Source organism: Hyla sarda, chromosome 4, assembly GCF_029499605.1.
Source record: "Hyla sarda isolate aHylSar1 chromosome 4, aHylSar1.hap1, whole genome shotgun sequence".
In the NCBI taxonomy this organism is placed as follows: domain Eukaryota; kingdom Metazoa; phylum Chordata; class Amphibia; order Anura; family Hylidae; genus Hyla; species Hyla sarda.
In genome coordinates, this window is record NC_079192.1 from 393253106 (window position 1) to 393271263 (window position 18158).

The following is an 18158-nucleotide window of genomic DNA, read 5'->3' on the forward strand; positions in this document are numbered from 1 at the left end:
GTTATCAGCTATCCCCCCTCCCCCCGCCCCAAATATCCGTGGTAAAATGTGTGTGCGCGGGTATACCCTGATAAACTGTTTCTGGCCCTGCAGAAGCCGCTGCAGATCATTGATTTAAAGCAGGCACTTTAAATCAATGAACTGCATCGGCTTTTGCTGGGCCAGAGAACGCCGCCGCCGCACGCTTCTCTCCCCCTGCCTGTCCTGGGGTTCTGAATCCAATCACCGCCGCTGCCCCCCCGCCTATCCTCTGGCCAGAGACAGCCGCCGCCCTCTTCTCTCCCCCTGCCGATCCTGAGTCCAACCACCGCCGCTACCCCATTGCCTCCCCCATCCCCGGTGTTATAATTACCTGTTCCCGGGGTCTGGCTCCGGCGGCGTCCTGAGCTGTCACTTTGCGCACTGACGGTGACGTCGCATAGAGGACGTCACTCGTCATTGTGCAGCGCACAGCAACAGCGCAGGACGCTGCAGGAGCCAGAAGTAGCGCGGACCCCGAGAACAGGTAATTATAACACCGGGGATGGGGGAGGCAATGGGGCAGCGGTGGTGGTTGGACTCAGGACCGGCAGGGGGAGAGAAGCAGGCGGCAGTTTCTTGCCAGAGGATAGGCAAAGGGGGGGGGGGGTACTCAGGACCCCAGAACAGGCAGGGGGAGAGAAGCCCAGGACAGGCAGGGGGAGAGAAGGGGGCTGCGGTGGCAGTCTTTGGCCCTGCAAAAGCCGCTGCAGTTCATTGATTTAAAGCCACCGCATTATCGGCATTATCAGCAAGGTAATTGCTGATACCGATAACTTCCAAAGTGGTGAATATCGGCCAAACCGATAATAGGTCGATCCCTACTGGAAAAGGTATTGAAAGAGCTTTACTTGTCATTCAGTCATCATTACAAGCCATACAATAAATTACAATCACACAAAGCAAGAATATACAGCACAGGTTCCCTAAGCTATACACTGTACCACATGCTATGCTGACACTCCGCTCCATCACTCAATATCGAAGAAAAAAAGTTGAAAAACAACAACACATTACAGTCTATGATCAGGAAGGGGAATGGGGATCAATGGGGGTAGGGGGGGAGGTCGGATCACAGGGTCAAACTACTGGGCAAATGCATGGGGAGGTAGGGGAAGCAGAGGGGCATCAATCCTCTTCTACATCGACGTCTGGACAGTCCAAGATGGAATAGTCTCTAAGCCAGCTGTGGACCAGCCTGTGGCATTCCTGGACGGACATGTCCTCCCTGTTGTAGATGACGCGGCTCCTGGCCAGACATATAGCGTCCTTAAAAAAGTTCATAAGGCACCAGGCCTCCTGGATGGCGCCTTATGAACCCCAGGAAAGAATCCGTAAAGCACCGAATGGTACGATAGGTAGTTCCTGGGTACCGAGTCTCTAAGTTCAAGTTCCAGGGTGTTCAATAGGTCCTGCGTAAAGGGGCTACAGCATGGCTAGAAAAGGGAAGGGGGGGGGGGGGGTGTTGGAGGAGGGGAACCGTCAGAGCATGTGTCCCAAATGGTGGATGCCAGGGGGGGGCATGCAGATAAGCCACTCAACCTTGGGGAGGTTATTTAGATATAGGGCCAGGTTTGTGAGCTAAATCTTTGCCCCAAAAAACATAGCTGCATCTCTTTATGATTCTAAAACAAAGTCATCAACAGTAAATAGCAATGCAATTAATTATTAAAAGCTAAGATATAACTATTGTATTCTCATGTGGTATCTTCACAACAACTGGTATAATAAAGTGAATTCATATTTTAAGGGGGTGAATGAATAGCCTAAAATAAATAAATAAATATATAAATAAATAAAATATACAAAAAAATTAATCAATTATTAAATAAAAGAAAAAAAACTAAACATTATTTAAAAAAACAATAAAATTCAAAAAAGGAAAAAAATTCAAAAACTTGCAAAAATGCCAAAAAATAGGACCCTAATAAAGCTACATCAATGCTCTAGGTCAGCGGTCTCCAACCTGCGGACCTCCGGATGTTGCAAAACTACAACTCCCAGCATGCCCGGACAGCCGTTGGCTGTCGGGGCATGCTGGGAGTTGTAGTTTTGCAACATCCGGAGGTCCGCAGGTTGAAGACCGCTGCTCTAGGTCGTGAGGATAACGAATCATAAAAAAATATTAAAATATAAAAATATCTTTGCGTGGTTAAGGCCAAAATGGCTGCGTTCTTAAGCGTTTTTTAGGGACTTCCGATTAAAAAAAAAAAACACGTAAGAAAAAAATTAGGCAATTCTAAATGATTCTAATTCTAATGAATGAATAGCCTAAAATAAATAAATAAATAAAATATAGAAATAAATTATTAAATAAAAGAGAAAAAAATACATTATTTATTCATCATCATTCAAAAAAAATAAAAATAATAAAATTCAAAGACTTGCCAAAATGCCCCCAAAAATAGGACCCTAATAAATCTACGTCAATGCTCTAGGTCAGTGGTCTCCAACCTGCGGACCTCCAGATGTTGCAAAACTACAACTCCCAGCATGCACGGACAGCCGTTGGCTGTCCGGGCATGCTGGGAGTTGTAGTTTTGAAAAATCCGGAGGTCCGCAGGTTGAAGACCACTGCTCTAGGTCGTGAAATGTAAGGATAATGAAGCATAAAAAAAAAATATATATATATATATATATACACATATATATATACATACATATATATATATATATACACACATATATATATATATATATATATATATATATATATATATGAAAAATATTAAAATATCTGTGTGGTTAAGGCCAAAAATGGCTGCGTTCTTATGCGGTTTATGGACTTATGATTAAAAAAAAATACAAAAAACTTAAGAAAAAATAATGAGGAAATTCTAAATTCCATCAGTAGTACTAAAGCAGCATATTGTGTAGTGTCTGGGCACGACGCCTTCCCGATCCTTACCGTATTTTCGGCGCCCTTTCATCTATTTTTAAAAGACAAAAGCACAGAGCTGAGATAGTCCATACTCACCGGGGGTAGATTTTTCTCGTGTGATTTGTAATCCACCGTCTCTAGTGTAAAGTCTTAGATAGGACTGAGCAAGCACACAGGGTGCAGCACATCAAAGAGCACACTTGTCTCCTCCACTCCGGAGATCCTATTAAAGTACTACCAGAAAAGGGAAAGGCTTTGTGTCCGCTCTGTGTTTAGCTAAACCGTCCTGTCAGTGCTTAGTTTAAACTTTCGGATGCTGAATGCCAGATCAGCACCAAGAACTAGAGAGTTTCCTGTGAGGTTTTTGAGGCTGCCTCTCTGAACTTTGGGACAACATTCCACAATTAACCCTTTAGGTGCCGGTTGGCATTCCGCGAAATTCCACGCACACATGGTTCCAGAGCTTAGAAATCCCGTAGACTTTCGCTAACGTGATATGCGTAAGCTACACGGAACGTAAAAATGCACGTAACGGATATTCTACTTACCGATACAGTCATACAAAAAAAATAAAAAAATAAAAGCCCATTTTGAAGTTGACATCACTAAAGACGAGGTAGTATATACCATTAGTGTTGGGCGCGAATATTCGCATTTTTTATTTTTTTTATCGCGAATATTGCAAATTCGTGAATATATTCGCTACATATATTCGAAATTGCAAATATTCGTTTTGCCGCATATGTGAATATTTGCATATTCCTTCTTTTCACTTACAATGATGCAAATAAATTTTTCAGATGTTATCAACAATATCCCTAGCAACCAATAGTAAAGTTGCCCACCCCCTCACTGTTTGATAGGAGAGAGGCCCCCCAGGTTTGATGTCCCTTTTCGCCGAAGCTACTAAGGGACCACAATTGCTCCCGGCATCCCCCTTGGCGTTAGCCAAGGTATCTGCCCGCAGAGCTGATAACAATCAGTACCCTGCCCATGCAGGAGTACCCGGGGTGTTTGCAGGGAGGTGAGGAACCTAATGGCCACACACACCACCTCTAGACCGCTAGGAGGGACACCCAGAAGGGCTACCGCATCCTAACAATCCTGTGGACACACAACACGCAAAAAGTGAGACAGTGACAAAAAGAAAGAAATAAGTGAATGTGCGCAGGTATACTGCCCGGACATCCGGCCGGATCTATAAAAAAATGTCTCTGATCCCAGACAGAAAGGTGAAGAGATCATGGTGCCCATGCTTCCACTCAGCGATCCAATACTCCCAGTGAGTTTTGGCATCTCGGGGTCACCACTCCCCGAGGCACTAAAGTACCTCGGCTCTAGACCCTGTCAGCCTCATGGCGAGACCCGGAGGAAACAGGTCACATCGGGGCAGCCGTCAAGCTGATTCCTCAGAACCAGCCCCAGAATGCCCTGGTACACCTGCCCCCTCCGTGCAGTACCCATCCCAACCAGCTCCACACTGGTGTCACCGGCCACCGGCATGAAAACTGATAAGAACAGATACTACACTTGATCTTAGCCAAAAGGCCAAGAAGCAACTCAGCAGCTTTTCCTGGAAAGTAAAGTTTAACCACAACACTGTAACACTCTGTCCCACCCCGGGACTCGAACCACCACCTGGGTCTCCCATCCACTGTACTGCCGAGACCCTCCTGCTTATCTTACAGTTTTACATACCGTGAGATCCCCATAGACCACAATGGGCCTATTGGTTTCAACAGGCAAAAAATCACAGAGTTAATGCACTAGCCCATTAGTTCCCCACACCATTAAAGAAGGGAGGGCTAAATATTTGCGAATATTCGCATATGCACATCGATTTTCGCATATGCGCATAGAAAAAAAATCGAATATAAGGAATATGCGAATTTCGAAAATATATGATGAATATTCGTCCATATATTCGCAAAATATCATGAATTTGAATATGGCCTATGCCGCTCATCCCTACACCTTACTACTGGGGTGACACACTGTAACAATCCTATTCGTATAATCTCCTTACTACTGGGGTGACACACTGTAACAAACCTCCTCCTCATGTAATCCCCTTAATACTGGGGTGGCACACTGTAACAAACCCCCTCCTCATGTAATCCCCTTACTACTGGGGTGACACACTGTAACAAACCTGTAAATTGTACACGGTGGTCTAAAATTGTGGCCCTCCAGATGATGCAAAACTTCAACTCCCAGCATGCCCGGACAGCCAACGACTGTCCGGGCATGCTGGGAGTTAAAGTTTTGCATCATCTGGAGGGCCACAGTTTTAGACCTCTGCTGTACACAGTAGGGCATGCATATATAATCTATTTTGGCTTTCTAAAAAAAAATATATATATATTTAAAATACAAAAAATTGCTCAAAAAGTACTGTAAAGCTTTACAATAACTTTTTTAAATTTTTTTTATTTTTTATTTTTTTTTTTTTTACTTTTGTACAAAAATAATTCGGAGAATAATTTTACTTCAGATCATCTGGAAAAGTAAAAGTATCTGAAACTTGAGCCGAGGCTTGTACGGAGACAACAAAACAGGAAATACCCAAACTGAAGGTTACGGGTGATAGCATGAACTACAACATTATCCTTGACCCTAAAATATGCCGGTCTGTCTTCATTAGCAAATTAGTCTCCTTGGTATTTTTTTTACATTTTTGTTCTTATCCAAGCACAAGGTTGCTTAAAGGGGTACTCCGGTGGAATTTTTTTTTTTTTTAAATCAACTGGTGCCAGAAAGTTAAACATATTTGTAAATTATTTCTATTAAAAATTCTCAATCCTTCCAGTACTTATTAGCTGCTGAATACTACAGAGGAAATTCTTTTCTTTTTGGAACACAGAGCGCTCTGCTGACATCACGAGCACAGTGCTCTCTGCTGACATCTCTGTCCATTTTAGGAACTGTCCAGAGTAGCATATGTTTGCTATGGGGATTTTCTCCTACTTTGGACAGTTCCTAAAATGGACAGAGATGTCAGCAGAGAGCACTGTGCTCGTGATGTCAGCAGAGCGCTCTGTGTTCCAAAAAGAAAAGAATTTCCTCTGTAGTATTCAGTAGCTAATAAGTACTGGAAGGATTAAGATTTTTTAATAGAAGTAATTTACAAATCTGTTTAACTTTCTGGCCCCAGTTGATGTGGAAAACTTTTTTTTTTTTAATCAACTGGTGCCAGAAAGTTAAACAGATTTGTAAATTACTTCTATTAAAAAATCTTAATCCTTCCTGTACTTATTAGCTGCTGAATACTACAGAGGAAATTATTTTCTTTTTGGAACACAGAGCTCTCTGCTGACATCACGAGCACAGTGCTCTCTGCTGACATCTCTGTCCATTTTAGGAACTGTACAGAGTAGGAGAAAATCCCCATAGCAAACATATGCTGCTCTGGACAGTTCCTAAAATGGACAGAGATGTCAGCAGAGAGCACTGTGCTAGTGATGTCAGCAGAGAGCTCTGTGTTCCAAAAAGAAAAGAATTTCCTCTGTAGTATTCAGCAGCTAATAACTACTGGAAGGATTAAGATTTTTTAATAGAAGTAATTTACAAATCTGTTTAACTTTCTGGCACCAGTTAATAAAAAATTTAAAAAAGTTTTCCACCGGAGTACCCCTTTAACTACGTACCAGTGTCCCTTGGTAGTTTTTCATTGTTGCTTGATATAAGTCCAAGGTGATTTAGCTGTAAGGGAGATCGGAATCAGGTTGTTCCATATCTCACAGTTACTTTTTTCCTGTAGATTTGTTTTGCAGTGCTGGAGACCCCCATCACGGAGCCCACTCTCCAGCGCATCGTTTCTCTGAGACTTAGCGGAGCAGTAAGCATATTATATTAGGTGCACATCATTTATATAACGTGTTACTAAATATAGGTGTTAACTGGCATAATCAAGTATTATCTGATATAGTTTTGGTTTTTTATAGGGGGGACCAGGATCAGACTGTTTTCTATGCCGTACAGTATAATTGTTTAGTTGTTTCATCCAGTGTTTTAGTGTGTAGGCAACAATGTGAACAGTTGAAGGGAGTTGATTACACTTTGTTGTAACGGAACAATTTAAAGGGGTATTCCGGGAATTTATTTATTTTTTATTTGACTATGCTACAGGGGCTGTAAAGTTAGTGTAGTTCATAATATAGTGTCTGTACCTGTGTGTGACGGTTTTCTCACTATTCTTATATGATTTTCATCCCACTATTTATTTTTAACAGCATACAAAATGACTGTTGTCTCGGATTTTTCCCAGGTTGCAATGCGGCCGAGACCTGACTCACTAGTCACCTGATGACAGGGACCCTGTCTGCTTCAATGGGTGGAGGGATCAATCTGCAACTTATTCAACAGCTGGAGGCACCCTGATTAAAAACCACAGGTCTGCAGCTCATTCATGTTTCAATGGGTGGGGTGGCTGATGTGTGGGAAGCAGGAAAATGGTATCATGGGATTTGTAGGCAAACAAGAAAACAGAAAACAGGAAATACAAGTTCACAAAAAGCTAGTCACAGTGTTATGGTAATCTCACAGCATAGCCATTTAGCCCAAGACAAGCGCAGATCCTTCCTAATCATGTCCATTACTGTCTGCCAGGTACATACTAAAATCACCTTATGCTGGATAACCCCTTTAAAGGGGTTATCCAGGAAAAAACTTATATAAATCTCAACTGGCTCCAGAAAGTTAAACAGATTTGTAAATTACTTCTATTATAAAATCTTAATCCTTTCAGTACTTACCATGAAGGAACTGCTGAAGTTGAGTTGTTCTTTTCTGTCTAAGTGCTCTCTGATGACACGTGTCTCGGGAACTGTCCAGTTTAGAAGCAAATCCCCATAGCAAACCTCTTCTACTCTGTGCAGTTCCCGAGACAAGCAGAGATGTCAGCAGAGAGCACTGTTGCCAGACAGAAAAGAACAACTCAACTTCAGAAGCTGATAATTATTGGAAGGATTAAGATTTTTTAATAGAATTTACAAATCTGTTTAACTTTCTTGAGCCAGTTGATATATATATATATATATATATATAAAGTGTTTTCCTGGAATACCCCTTTAAGTTATGTCTTAGAGTTGATTTTCGGATATTTGCTTTTTATAGGGAAAAACTAAATCCCTTGTGCACCCGATGGCTACCTGTTATTTATACCTCTTGCTTGGTCACATACCATTAACAATATTAGGTTTCACGAGCACAGAGCTGGCTACATGTGTGGTCCTGTTATATCCATTTGCACATTAGTGGAGATGAATAATCTTTATTTAAATTGGATTGCAAATGAAGCATTACTAACTCAATGGGCAAAAAAATCATCTTTGGTATAAGAAGAAAATAAAATCCGGTATATGTCCGAAAAAAACAAACCGCATAGGATGCTGTACTGGATGGCACAACGTGTATAATATATAGCATTATTAAAAAAAAAAAAAAATTCTTAAAGGGGTACTCCACTGGCCAGCGTTCGTAACATTTAGTTCCGAATGCTGTGCGCGTGCTGCAGGGGGTCGGCCACGCCCCCTCGTGACATCAGACCATGCCCCCTCAATGCAAGTCTATGGGAGGGGGCGTGGCGGCAGCCACGCCCCCTCCCATAGACTTGCATAGAGGGGGCGTGGCCGACCCCCGCAGCGCTCACACAGCGTTCGGAACTAAATGTTCCGAATGATGGCCAGTGGAGTACCCCTTTAACCCCTTAATGACCACGGACGGATATTTACATTCGTGGCCAGCTCCCACAATATAACGCAGGGTGACGCGGTGACCGCGTGTCATATCGGGTCGGTCCAGGCATGTAACAGAAGCCGGGACCCGGGGCTAATAGTGCGCGGCAGCGATCGCAGTGCTGCGCTATTAACCCTTCAGACACTGCGTTCAAAGTTGAACGCCGCATCTAAAACTAAAGTAAAAGCTGCCCGGCTGCTCAGTGGGGCTCATAGGGACCACCGCAGTGAAAATGTGGTGTCCTGATCAGCTGGGACACGAGCGGAGGTCCTCTTACCTGCCTCCTGCGCGTCGGATCGGCGATTGATTGCTCCAAGCCTGAGATCCAGGCTTGAGCAGTCGACCGCCGATAACACTGATCAATGCAAAGCTATGGCTTTGCAGTGAACAGTGCTGGCAATCAATGTGTGCAGTGTTATAGGTCCCTATGGGAGCTATAACACTGCAAAAAAAAAAAGCGTTAAAAAAAAGTTAATAAATGGGATTTAACCCTTTCCTTAATAAAAATCCAAATTACCCCCCTTTTCCCATTTAAAAAAACAAAAACATGTAAATAAAAATAAATATAAACATATGTGGTATCGCCGCGTGCGTAAATGTCCAAACTATAAAAATATATAATTAATTAAACCGCACGGTCAATGGCGTACGCGCAAAAAATTCCAAAGCCCAAAATAACGTATTTATGGTCCCTTTTTATATCATACATTTTTTTTATAAAAAGCGATCAAAAAGTCCAATCAATACAAAAATGGTACTGATAAATACTTCAGATCACGGCACAAAAAATAAGTGCTCATACCAGCCCGTACCCAGAAAAACAAAAAAGTTATAGGGGTTAGAAGATGACAATTTTAAACGTATACATTTTCCTGCATGTAGTTATGATTTTTTTCCAGAAGTGCGACAATATCCAACCTATATAAGTCGGGTATCATTTTAATCGTATGGACCTACAGAATAAAGAGATGGTGTCATTTTTTCCGAAAAATTTACTGTGTAGAAACGGGAGCCCCAAAAAAGGTACAAAATGGCGTTTTAATCTTCAATTTCATCGCACAATGATTTTTTTTTTCCCGTTTCGCCGTTGATTTTTGGGGTTAAAGGACTGATGTTACTGCAAAGTAGAATTGGTGGCGCAAAAAATAAGCCATCATGTGGATTTTTAGGTACAAAATTGAAAAGGGTTATGATTTTTTTAAAGTGAGGAGGAAAAAAACGAAAGTGCAAAAACGGAAAAACCCGCGGTCCTTATGGACCGCGGGTTTTTCCGTTTTTGCACTTTCGTTGTTTTTTCCTCCTCACTTTTTAAAAATCAAAGTGATTTATTTTTTGGGGGGCTTACAATAAACAGGACAACTCACTATCTATAATATGGAGAAATTGAGAGTATGAAAGGTTTCTACTTCTATATCGGATTTCTACGAGACTCGGGAACCTACATGGGCCCTTGCGGAAAGACAACCGGGACAGATTTAGCTTTCTCTTACTTACTCTTTGTTATTTATTTCAAGGTTTGATGTTCCTTTAACACGAAGCCGAACAATCTGAAAACCATCCAGATGACTAGTGCCTGGAGACCAGATACTTTACTATATTAGAACAACCGCTGAGCATTGGGATGCGGTATGATGTTTTCCTAAGATAAGCCGAGATTAATAAAAACTTTTATGCTGTTGTTGGTTTTCGCTGCCCCCCTGTAGGGATTGCCAGAAACAGAATGTTCTAATGTCAGTGTTAAATAGTCATGTTCTACAGGAACAGATAGAGATCAGGACTCAGGCGGACACTTAATAGGTTCCCCGTATGCCTGGCCTGAAATCTTCATGGCCTAGTTTTTACTATGCTGTTACCTCTGTAAACTCTATGACTTGTGTTACAGGATCTAGTACTAAAACGTTTAAAGGAATGCTTTCATTGTATGAAGGGGCCCATTGTATATTGTATAGAGGAGAAGCTTGCGAGAGAAAAAACCCTTTGGAGATGGCGCTGCGGCTTCTTTGCAAATGAAGGAGATGGACTGTTAAAGGTTCACAGTGGAACCACTTTTGTTAAATCAAGAAAATAAAAAATGGGGATGGCGCGTTTCGGGAGGTGCCCTCCCTTCCTCAGATCAGTATCCTGATCTGAGGAAGGGAGGGCACCTCCCGAAACGCGTCATCCCAATTTTTTATTTTCTTGATTTAATAAAAGTGGTTCCACTGCTAACCCTTTACATTATATATCCAGTCCATCTCCTTCATTTCCAAAGAAGCCGCAGCGCCATGTCCAAAGGGTTTTTTCTCTCGCAAGCTTCTCTCTATCGCAACAGGACAGCAGTGTAGCTGTTCCCTGCCACCTAGAACTCAAGCAGCGACTCCACGCACATTGAGCACCCCATTATCACTGGGGTAAGAGGCTTTAATTTATCCTACTCAAGGTGGGCGGCCACCTATATGGCCTCCTCTGTCAACCCTTGAATTCACTACTCTTGTCACCAAGGGTAATGCGCTAGGCGCCGGTATTGGTCTCCTCTTTTTTTCTCCTACAGAATCATTGTATATTGTATAGCAGGTAAGAATGTGTAGGGCAGCAGATCCTAAAATCCTAACACCAGTGGCTTACATAGAAGAGAGGGGGCCCCATAGCACGGATCAAGGTGGAACCCATTATAGTTCCAGAATTAGTCAAGCAAGACAGAATGACCTTGGGTTTCCATTACCCTTAGACCTATTCCTTACCCTCTGTTTGCTTACAATTGGAGTTCTACAAAGAAACATTTTACCCAATAGAAAAGGATATGGGACCAACCTAGGTTAGACAACCCTGGAACCCTATGGGGAACTGTGGCTTCTCAATGGATGGCATCATGGCACACTGTTGGGTACTGCAGTAAAGGGTCAGAAAAATCCACATAAAAATTGTATGGAATCTGTGCAAATTTGAAACCCGGAGACATGACATGTTGACATGTAACTTCTTTGATCTGTGCGATTGAGCATCCATAGTCTGGACACAGATTGGAGTCTGTACTCCTGTACAAATCTGAATTGGCCATCCACATCTTAAAGGGGTACTCCGGCCCTAGACATCTTATCCCCTATCCAAAGGATAGGGGATAAAATGTCTGATTGCGAGGGACCCTCGCAATCTCTCATGCAGCACCCCCTATCATCAGCCTCACGGAGCGAAGATCGAAGATCTTCGCTCCGTGAGGCTGATGATAGGGGGTGCTGCATGAGAGTTTGCGGGGGTCCCCCGCGATCAGACATTTTATCCTCTATCCTTTGGATAGGGGATAAGATGTCTAGGGCCGGAATATCCCTTTAAAAACTTTTTTGTTAAAATGAACTGGTGCCAGAAAGTTAAACAGATGTGTAACTAACTTCTATTAAAAAAAATCTTTATCCTTCCAGTACTTATTAGCAGCTGTATGCTACAGAGGAAATTCTTTGCTTTTTTAATTTCTTTTTTGTCTTGTCCACAGTGCTCTCTGCTGACACCTCTGTCCGTGTCAGGAACTGTCTAGAGCAGCATAGGTTTGCTATGAGGATTTTCTCCTGCTCTGGACAGTTCCGGATACGGGCAATAGGTGTCACTGTGGACAAGACAAAAAAATTTATTAAAAAATAAAATAATTTCCTCTGTAGCGTACAGCTGCTAATAAGTACTGGAAGGGTAAAGATTTTTTAATAGAAGGAATTTACAAATCTGTTTAATTTTCTGGCACCTTTAAAGGGGTACTCCCGTGGAAAACTTTTTTTTTTTTAAATCAACTGGTGCCAGAAAGTTAAACAGATTTGTAAATTACTTCTATTAAAAAAATCTTTACCCTTCCAGTACTTATTAGGGTCTGTATACTACAGAGGAAATGGTTTTCTTTTTGGAACACAGTGCTCTCTGCTGACATCATGACCACAGTGCTCTCTGCTGACATCTCTGTCCATTTTAGGAACTGTCCAGAGCAGCATATGTTTGCTATGGGAATTTTCTCCTACTCTGGACAATTCTTAAAATGGACAGAGATGTCAGCAGAGAGCACTGTGGTCATGATGTCAGCAGAGAGCACTGTGTCCAAAAAGAAAACAATTTCCTCTGTAGTATTCAGCAGCTAATAAGTACTGGAAAGATTAAGATTTTTTTTAATAGAAGTCATTTACAAATCTGTTTAACTTTCTGGCACCAGTTGATTAAAAAAAAAAAAAAAAAAAAAAAAAAAGAAGTTTTCTACGGGAGTACCCCTTTAAGGCCCCAAGGAACGCAATAGTAATATGAATTGCATATTTTGCATAAGGGCCCAGAAGTTACAAGTTATGTCTCTATGGAGGTACTTTTCCCTAGAAGCACAGAATAGGAGTAAATACTGTTCCTCACTATGGCACCATAAGGTGGCCCATGGAGTACCTAAAGTTTCATAATGAAGACTAAACTGGCACTATGCGATGTACCCTATATCTACACTACATGGAGCATAACATCTTTCTGAGACCTCTAAAAAGTCAATGTCCCCGACAATGAGCCGTCACAACCAGAAGCATTAGAACAGAACAAAAAGTTACTCATTTAGTGGCTGATAATTCATTGAAAGCTGTTTTATCTACTGGGTAAGAAAATCTACAGGCGCCATTTCCTATTTACTAGGAATTTTTGGTGCAGGACCGAGGGGAATGTTTACGGACAGGATATCCCGACTTCCATGATCGTTGTTGCTTTTATATGTTGTTATAGATTCGCAGCCAGAACATTGTTAAGAAGTTTTTACATTACATTTGGAAAACTTTACAGAAAATGTGAAAAAAGGACAAAGGGCAGAAATAGTGGTATTGTTATAGTGGGTGCGGAAGAAGCAGGTGTATACCTGGGGAAACCTACAGACCTTACCATGTTACGTAAGAGCAAATTAGCGCTAAATGTGGTCGATGAGGAGATTTGGTGGCATATCCTGCTAACTACTATCTATATATAGAACCTAAACAATGGGTTGTACTGACAGATACCAAAGTGTAAAGTCATCTTCAGTTAGGTCTTGATGGGCCCAATTGGGACCCAAAAGGGTCAAGATATGTACCTGGTTAAAGGAAGAATAAAAAGAAGTAATAACAAAAGCAGCACTGCAGGTGCACTTCAAGAATATAACAAATATTGGGCACCATAGAGAGTCATAAATGCAGAAATACAGGATACATGAAACTGAGGTGTATGTTGCATCCATTAACCCTCTAGATGGAGCCGTCTTAATATCATCAAGTAAAATTGACCTCTATTGTAAGACTCACGGCAGTAGCCTGTAGCACTCAGGGTAGTAGTTGAGCCGCTGGACCTGTGTGGCAGATGACGTGGGCCATGCCAGGGAGCGTAGTCTAAGGTGCCGCTGGTTTTCACCAGAGCCCGCCGCAAAGCGGGATGGATTTGCTGCGGCAGGCGGCACCTAGGTCGCTACCCCTGGCATGACTCAACCAGGCAGCTGAGGAGATTCGAGGCACAGGAGGGATAAGGCATCTTGTGGTCTGGATAGCAGAAGGTCAGGAAAGGCGGCACAGATGCAAAGTCAGGATCGTAGCAGGAGGTCAATAGGCAGGCAGCACAGTAGTAAGGTCAGGGAACAAAGGGGTCAGGAAAACAGCAAGGCAATACTACAAACGCTTTCTTTAGGGTACTAAGGCAAACAAAGATCCGGCAGGGGTTAGTGGAAGGTGCTCATACTTATAGGATAGGTGCAGGTGTAGATGATAATTATGGGTGCTTTGGCCCTTTAAGTCTAAGACCTCCGGCGCGCGCGTGCCCTAGGAAGTGGGAGCACGCATGCCGGCGCAGTGAGAAGACCGGAGGGCCAACAGCCTGGGAAGGTGAGTGACGGACAGAGATTCGGATGTGGGCGCGTCCCGTGATGTGAATCCCAGACCCCGCCAGCAGATGACGACAGAGCAGGGGAGCACACACGGCCAGCATATCTTGCCAGAGCGCAGGACGTAACATCTATAAGTGGATTCTGTGGCTATGCTCTGTGTCATCGGAGGAGCTGACATTAACCCCACACCAATATTGAGTTCCTTTTTTTATAGTGCTACCTTTCATTGTAAACCTGCTGTTTTAGGCTATTGTCTGCCATTAGATTCAATTTAAACACAATGGGGGAGATTTATCAAAACCTGTCCAGAGGAAAAGTTGTCCAGTTGCCCATAGCAACCAACCAGATCGCTTCTTTCATTTTGCAGAGGCCTTGTTAAAAATGAAAGAAGCGAGCTGATTGGTTGCTATGGGCAACTGGGCAACTTTTCCTCTGGACAGGTTTTGATAAATCTCCCCCAATAAACCCAATGTTATGTATATAGGCTACTTGGTTAGAACCTGGCTTGTCAAACATATGCCTGAATTTTTATATGACCAGGGCAACATCTAATAGTGGTTTGCATGTACTCGTTTTGGTGTTTCCTTTGGGTTATCTTGCTTCCTCTACAATATAAATAACTGAACTAACTTCCTATGGAATTGCCCGCTGTATCTGTAGGGCCGAGATAGGGAATTTTCATGTCAGAGGACAGCCTTTCCGGGTGTATCTTCAGTCAGGGCTATAAATATGATGGCTAATAAATGAGACCTATAATGTTCACAAGACAAAAGTGAAAATGTAGAAAGTGAATGTGTGAAACCAGTGCTCGACTGTCAGACATGGACATGCCAGGTCATCAAGTAGAGAGACTTAAAGAGTACCTGTCATCAAACCATATTTTCTAAATTAACTCAGATTATATTCCCTAACTACTCCTAACACCCCTCCTGCCAGAGTTTTAAAAAGCTGGGTATCATACCTTTCCCATTGCTCACATTGTCTGAGCTCCTGGCAGGAGAAAGTGGGTGTTCTCCAGCAGGTGCGATGTCACTAAAGCCTGCACGAGCTGTGCCTCGTCATGCCTCACACGCACTTCCTGAGTTTGGACTTCTGCAAGTCCAAGTGGAGACCAAACTAAGGGAACAGAACAGAGCCACCTAGTGGCCGTATTTCCAATCACATTAAAAACTGTGATTAACAGCAAGTAAATAGCAACGTGTCTTAAAATACATAAGGAACAATATATTAAACGTTTACTTTGGTGACAGTTACTCTTTAAGAGAATTTATAGGGTTATCCCAAGATTATTGCGTATTCCCAGTATGGGCCATCTATTGGTAATTGGCACGGTGCTGAAACCCTTGCTGATCAGCTGTTCTACACCCCACATTATATGGTCAATGCTCCTGGTCAAGCTGTCATTACCTGGCACCTCCACTATATAATGAACAATCCATGGCTCCAACCAGCTGATCGGTGGGGATGCAAGATGTTAGCACCATGCCGATCAGCAAGGGATCCAACCCTTTGGACCACCACCAATCTCAAAAACAAAAAGTGAGCTGTCCCCTGAATGAATAGGCCGGAAGTGTTGATGTGCAGCCAGTACTCCATTAATTCTTTATGGGGTTTTGGAACACTGACAAATAATGAACACTGCAATATTCGGATATCCCCTAGACAGCAAATGGAGTGGTGGCTGAGCATGTGCGCTGCCGCTTCATTAACTCGAGGGGCAACTGACCTTTGTTCTCAAGATTGGTTGGAGTCCCAGAGGTTAAACCCCTGTTAAATAGCTGGGCATTCTAACGGTAGGGGGATACATTTAGGGGTAGGGGATACATTTTAATTTTGGGATAACCATTTGAGTCCAATATGGCAACTTTTAGGGGAGTTTTAAAAAATAAGAAATAAATAGTTAAAACCTTAAACAAAAAAAAATATGTGTCTCTTGGGGGAATAAAACTAAAATTATACCCATGACACAATCCCTTTTATGTCTCCCAGTCTTGAGAAAGTCTCACTGCGAGAAGAATCTAGGCCTTTGTCTGCTTTATCTGAGCCATTTCGAGTGTCGGGAACCATGCATCGCCTCACGCCATTAAATATTACAGTCAGATATTGATTGGCTGTCATCTTCGGCGCGCTCTCTCTCACACAATCGCCTATTTATTTATTCTACAACGGAGATAAAGTCTCGACTGGTGAGAAAAGATAAAACAATAAATAAATAACATATTAAGAAAAAACATTACTCCATCATTTTTTACGACGTTGGCCCATCGTGCCAAAAAGATTACAATCATGAGCTTTTTTTGGAAAAACTCCCTCGCCTATAATTATCTTCAGTATGGCTTTGGGGAATGTAAGATGTTTGACAGGATTTGAGATTGTTTCACGCTTTGCTGCGTGTTGTGATGTACTTATAAACACAAGGAAGAAAAGAAAAACAGAAAGTAAAGAAAAAAAATTCCCCTCGGTGAATAGGATGACGGCTGCTAAGGAAAAAGTTTTAATACCGAACGCAGCTAATACAGGTAGACACCCTGGAGAAAATGAGGTGGTAGTAATGGGGTGGGGTGGGGGAGGGGGTAATTTTTACCGTTTACCTACCACCTCAGTTACTTCTGAACATAAATGCAAATATAGTAAAAAAAGTTTTAATAGCAACAACATGGATTCAGGTCAAGAAGGAGAAAAAAATTGAGTAAACAAAGTGTAGATTAAAACCACATGTCCCATACGCTGAGGGGAAAGGGGCCTTTTTGTACAACGTAAGGAGGACCAGGTTCTGAAATAACATTCTGGAAAAAAAATCTTTTTACAATATTTGTTTGAAATTTTAAAGAAAACAATAAAGAAAAATATTTTTGTACATAATAAAATCGACTCCAGAGATCATTGGAACAAGTTTTTCTAATTTACTGTATTTTTCGCCGTATAAGACGCACCAACTTTCCCCCCCCAGTTTTGGGGAAGAAAAAGTGCGTCTTATACACACCTATCGGGTCGGTCCCTGCAGCCATCAACGGCCGGGACCTGCGGCTAATACAGGACATCACCGATCGCGGTGATGCCCTGTATTAACCCTTCAGACACGGCAATCAAAGCTGACCACGTCTGAAGCGAAAGTGACACTAACCTGGCTGCTCAATTGGGCTGTTTGGGACCGCCGCGGTGAAATTGCGGCGTCCCGAACAGCTTACAGGACACCGGGAGGGACCTTACCTGCCTCCTTGGTATCTGCTCCGTGCCGGGATCCCCTGCATGGCCGGCGCTCTCCTTTGACGTCATCACGTCGTCGCGCACGCTGTCCCGTCATCCAATAGGAGCGGCGTGCGTAGCGACGTGATGACGGCGACGTGATGACGGCAACGGAGAGAGTGGATCCTGGGGAAGAAGACGTCCGGAGCGTCGGGGACACCACGGGGACGCGGCGACAGCGATGGAGCGACATCCAGTGCAGCGGTGATGGGTCTGGAGCGGCGGTGACACGAGTATAACATCCTATACCAGTGGTCTTCAACCTGCGGACCTCCAGATGTTGCAAAACTACAACTCCCAGCATGCCCGGACAGCCAATGGCTGTCCGGGCATGCTAGGAGTTGTAGTTTTGCAACATCTGGAGGTCCGCAGGTTGAAGATCACTGTTGGGTTCAGAATCTTTTTTTTTCTAGATTTTGCACCTTTAAAATTGGGTGCGTCTTATATGCC

At 42.8% G+C, this 18158-nt stretch overlaps 1 protein-coding gene, 1 long non-coding RNA gene and 1 pseudogene across 10 annotated transcripts in view; 1 reads left to right on the top strand and 2 right to left on the bottom strand.

Moving 5' to 3' along the window:
- LOC130267412 (uncharacterized) overlaps positions 1 to 10316 on the top strand; it is a 32200-nt gene extending 21884 nt beyond the window's left edge. For all 3 annotated transcript variants that reach the window (XR_008843179.1, XR_008843177.1, XR_008843178.1), the window contains 2 exons: positions 6660 to 6755; positions 10150 to 10316. This is a non-coding gene — a long non-coding RNA (uncharacterized LOC130267412). The remainder of the gene's footprint in view (positions 1 to 6659; positions 6756 to 10149) is intronic.
- Positions 1 to 18158, bottom strand: part of CALD1 (caldesmon 1) — a 189771-nt gene that overhangs the window by 102985 nt on the left and 68628 nt on the right. For 3 of the 7 annotated variants that reach the window (XM_056517197.1, XM_056517196.1, XM_056517195.1), the window contains exon 1: positions 14683 to 14704. The exons of 1 other annotated variant lie outside the window; for it this stretch is intronic. In XM_056517197.1, coding sequence (XP_056373172.1) covers positions 14683 to 14689 — 7 coding nt within the window. In that variant the 5' untranslated portion in view covers positions 14690 to 14704. Of the gene's footprint in view, positions 1 to 2995; positions 3170 to 14682; positions 14712 to 18158 lie in introns of those variants that run through there. 3 more of the 7 variants (XM_056517188.1, XM_056517193.1, XM_056517190.1) reach the window with 3 other exon arrangements.
- LOC130267865 (U2 spliceosomal RNA) lies at positions 4351 to 4459 on the bottom strand (annotated as a pseudogene).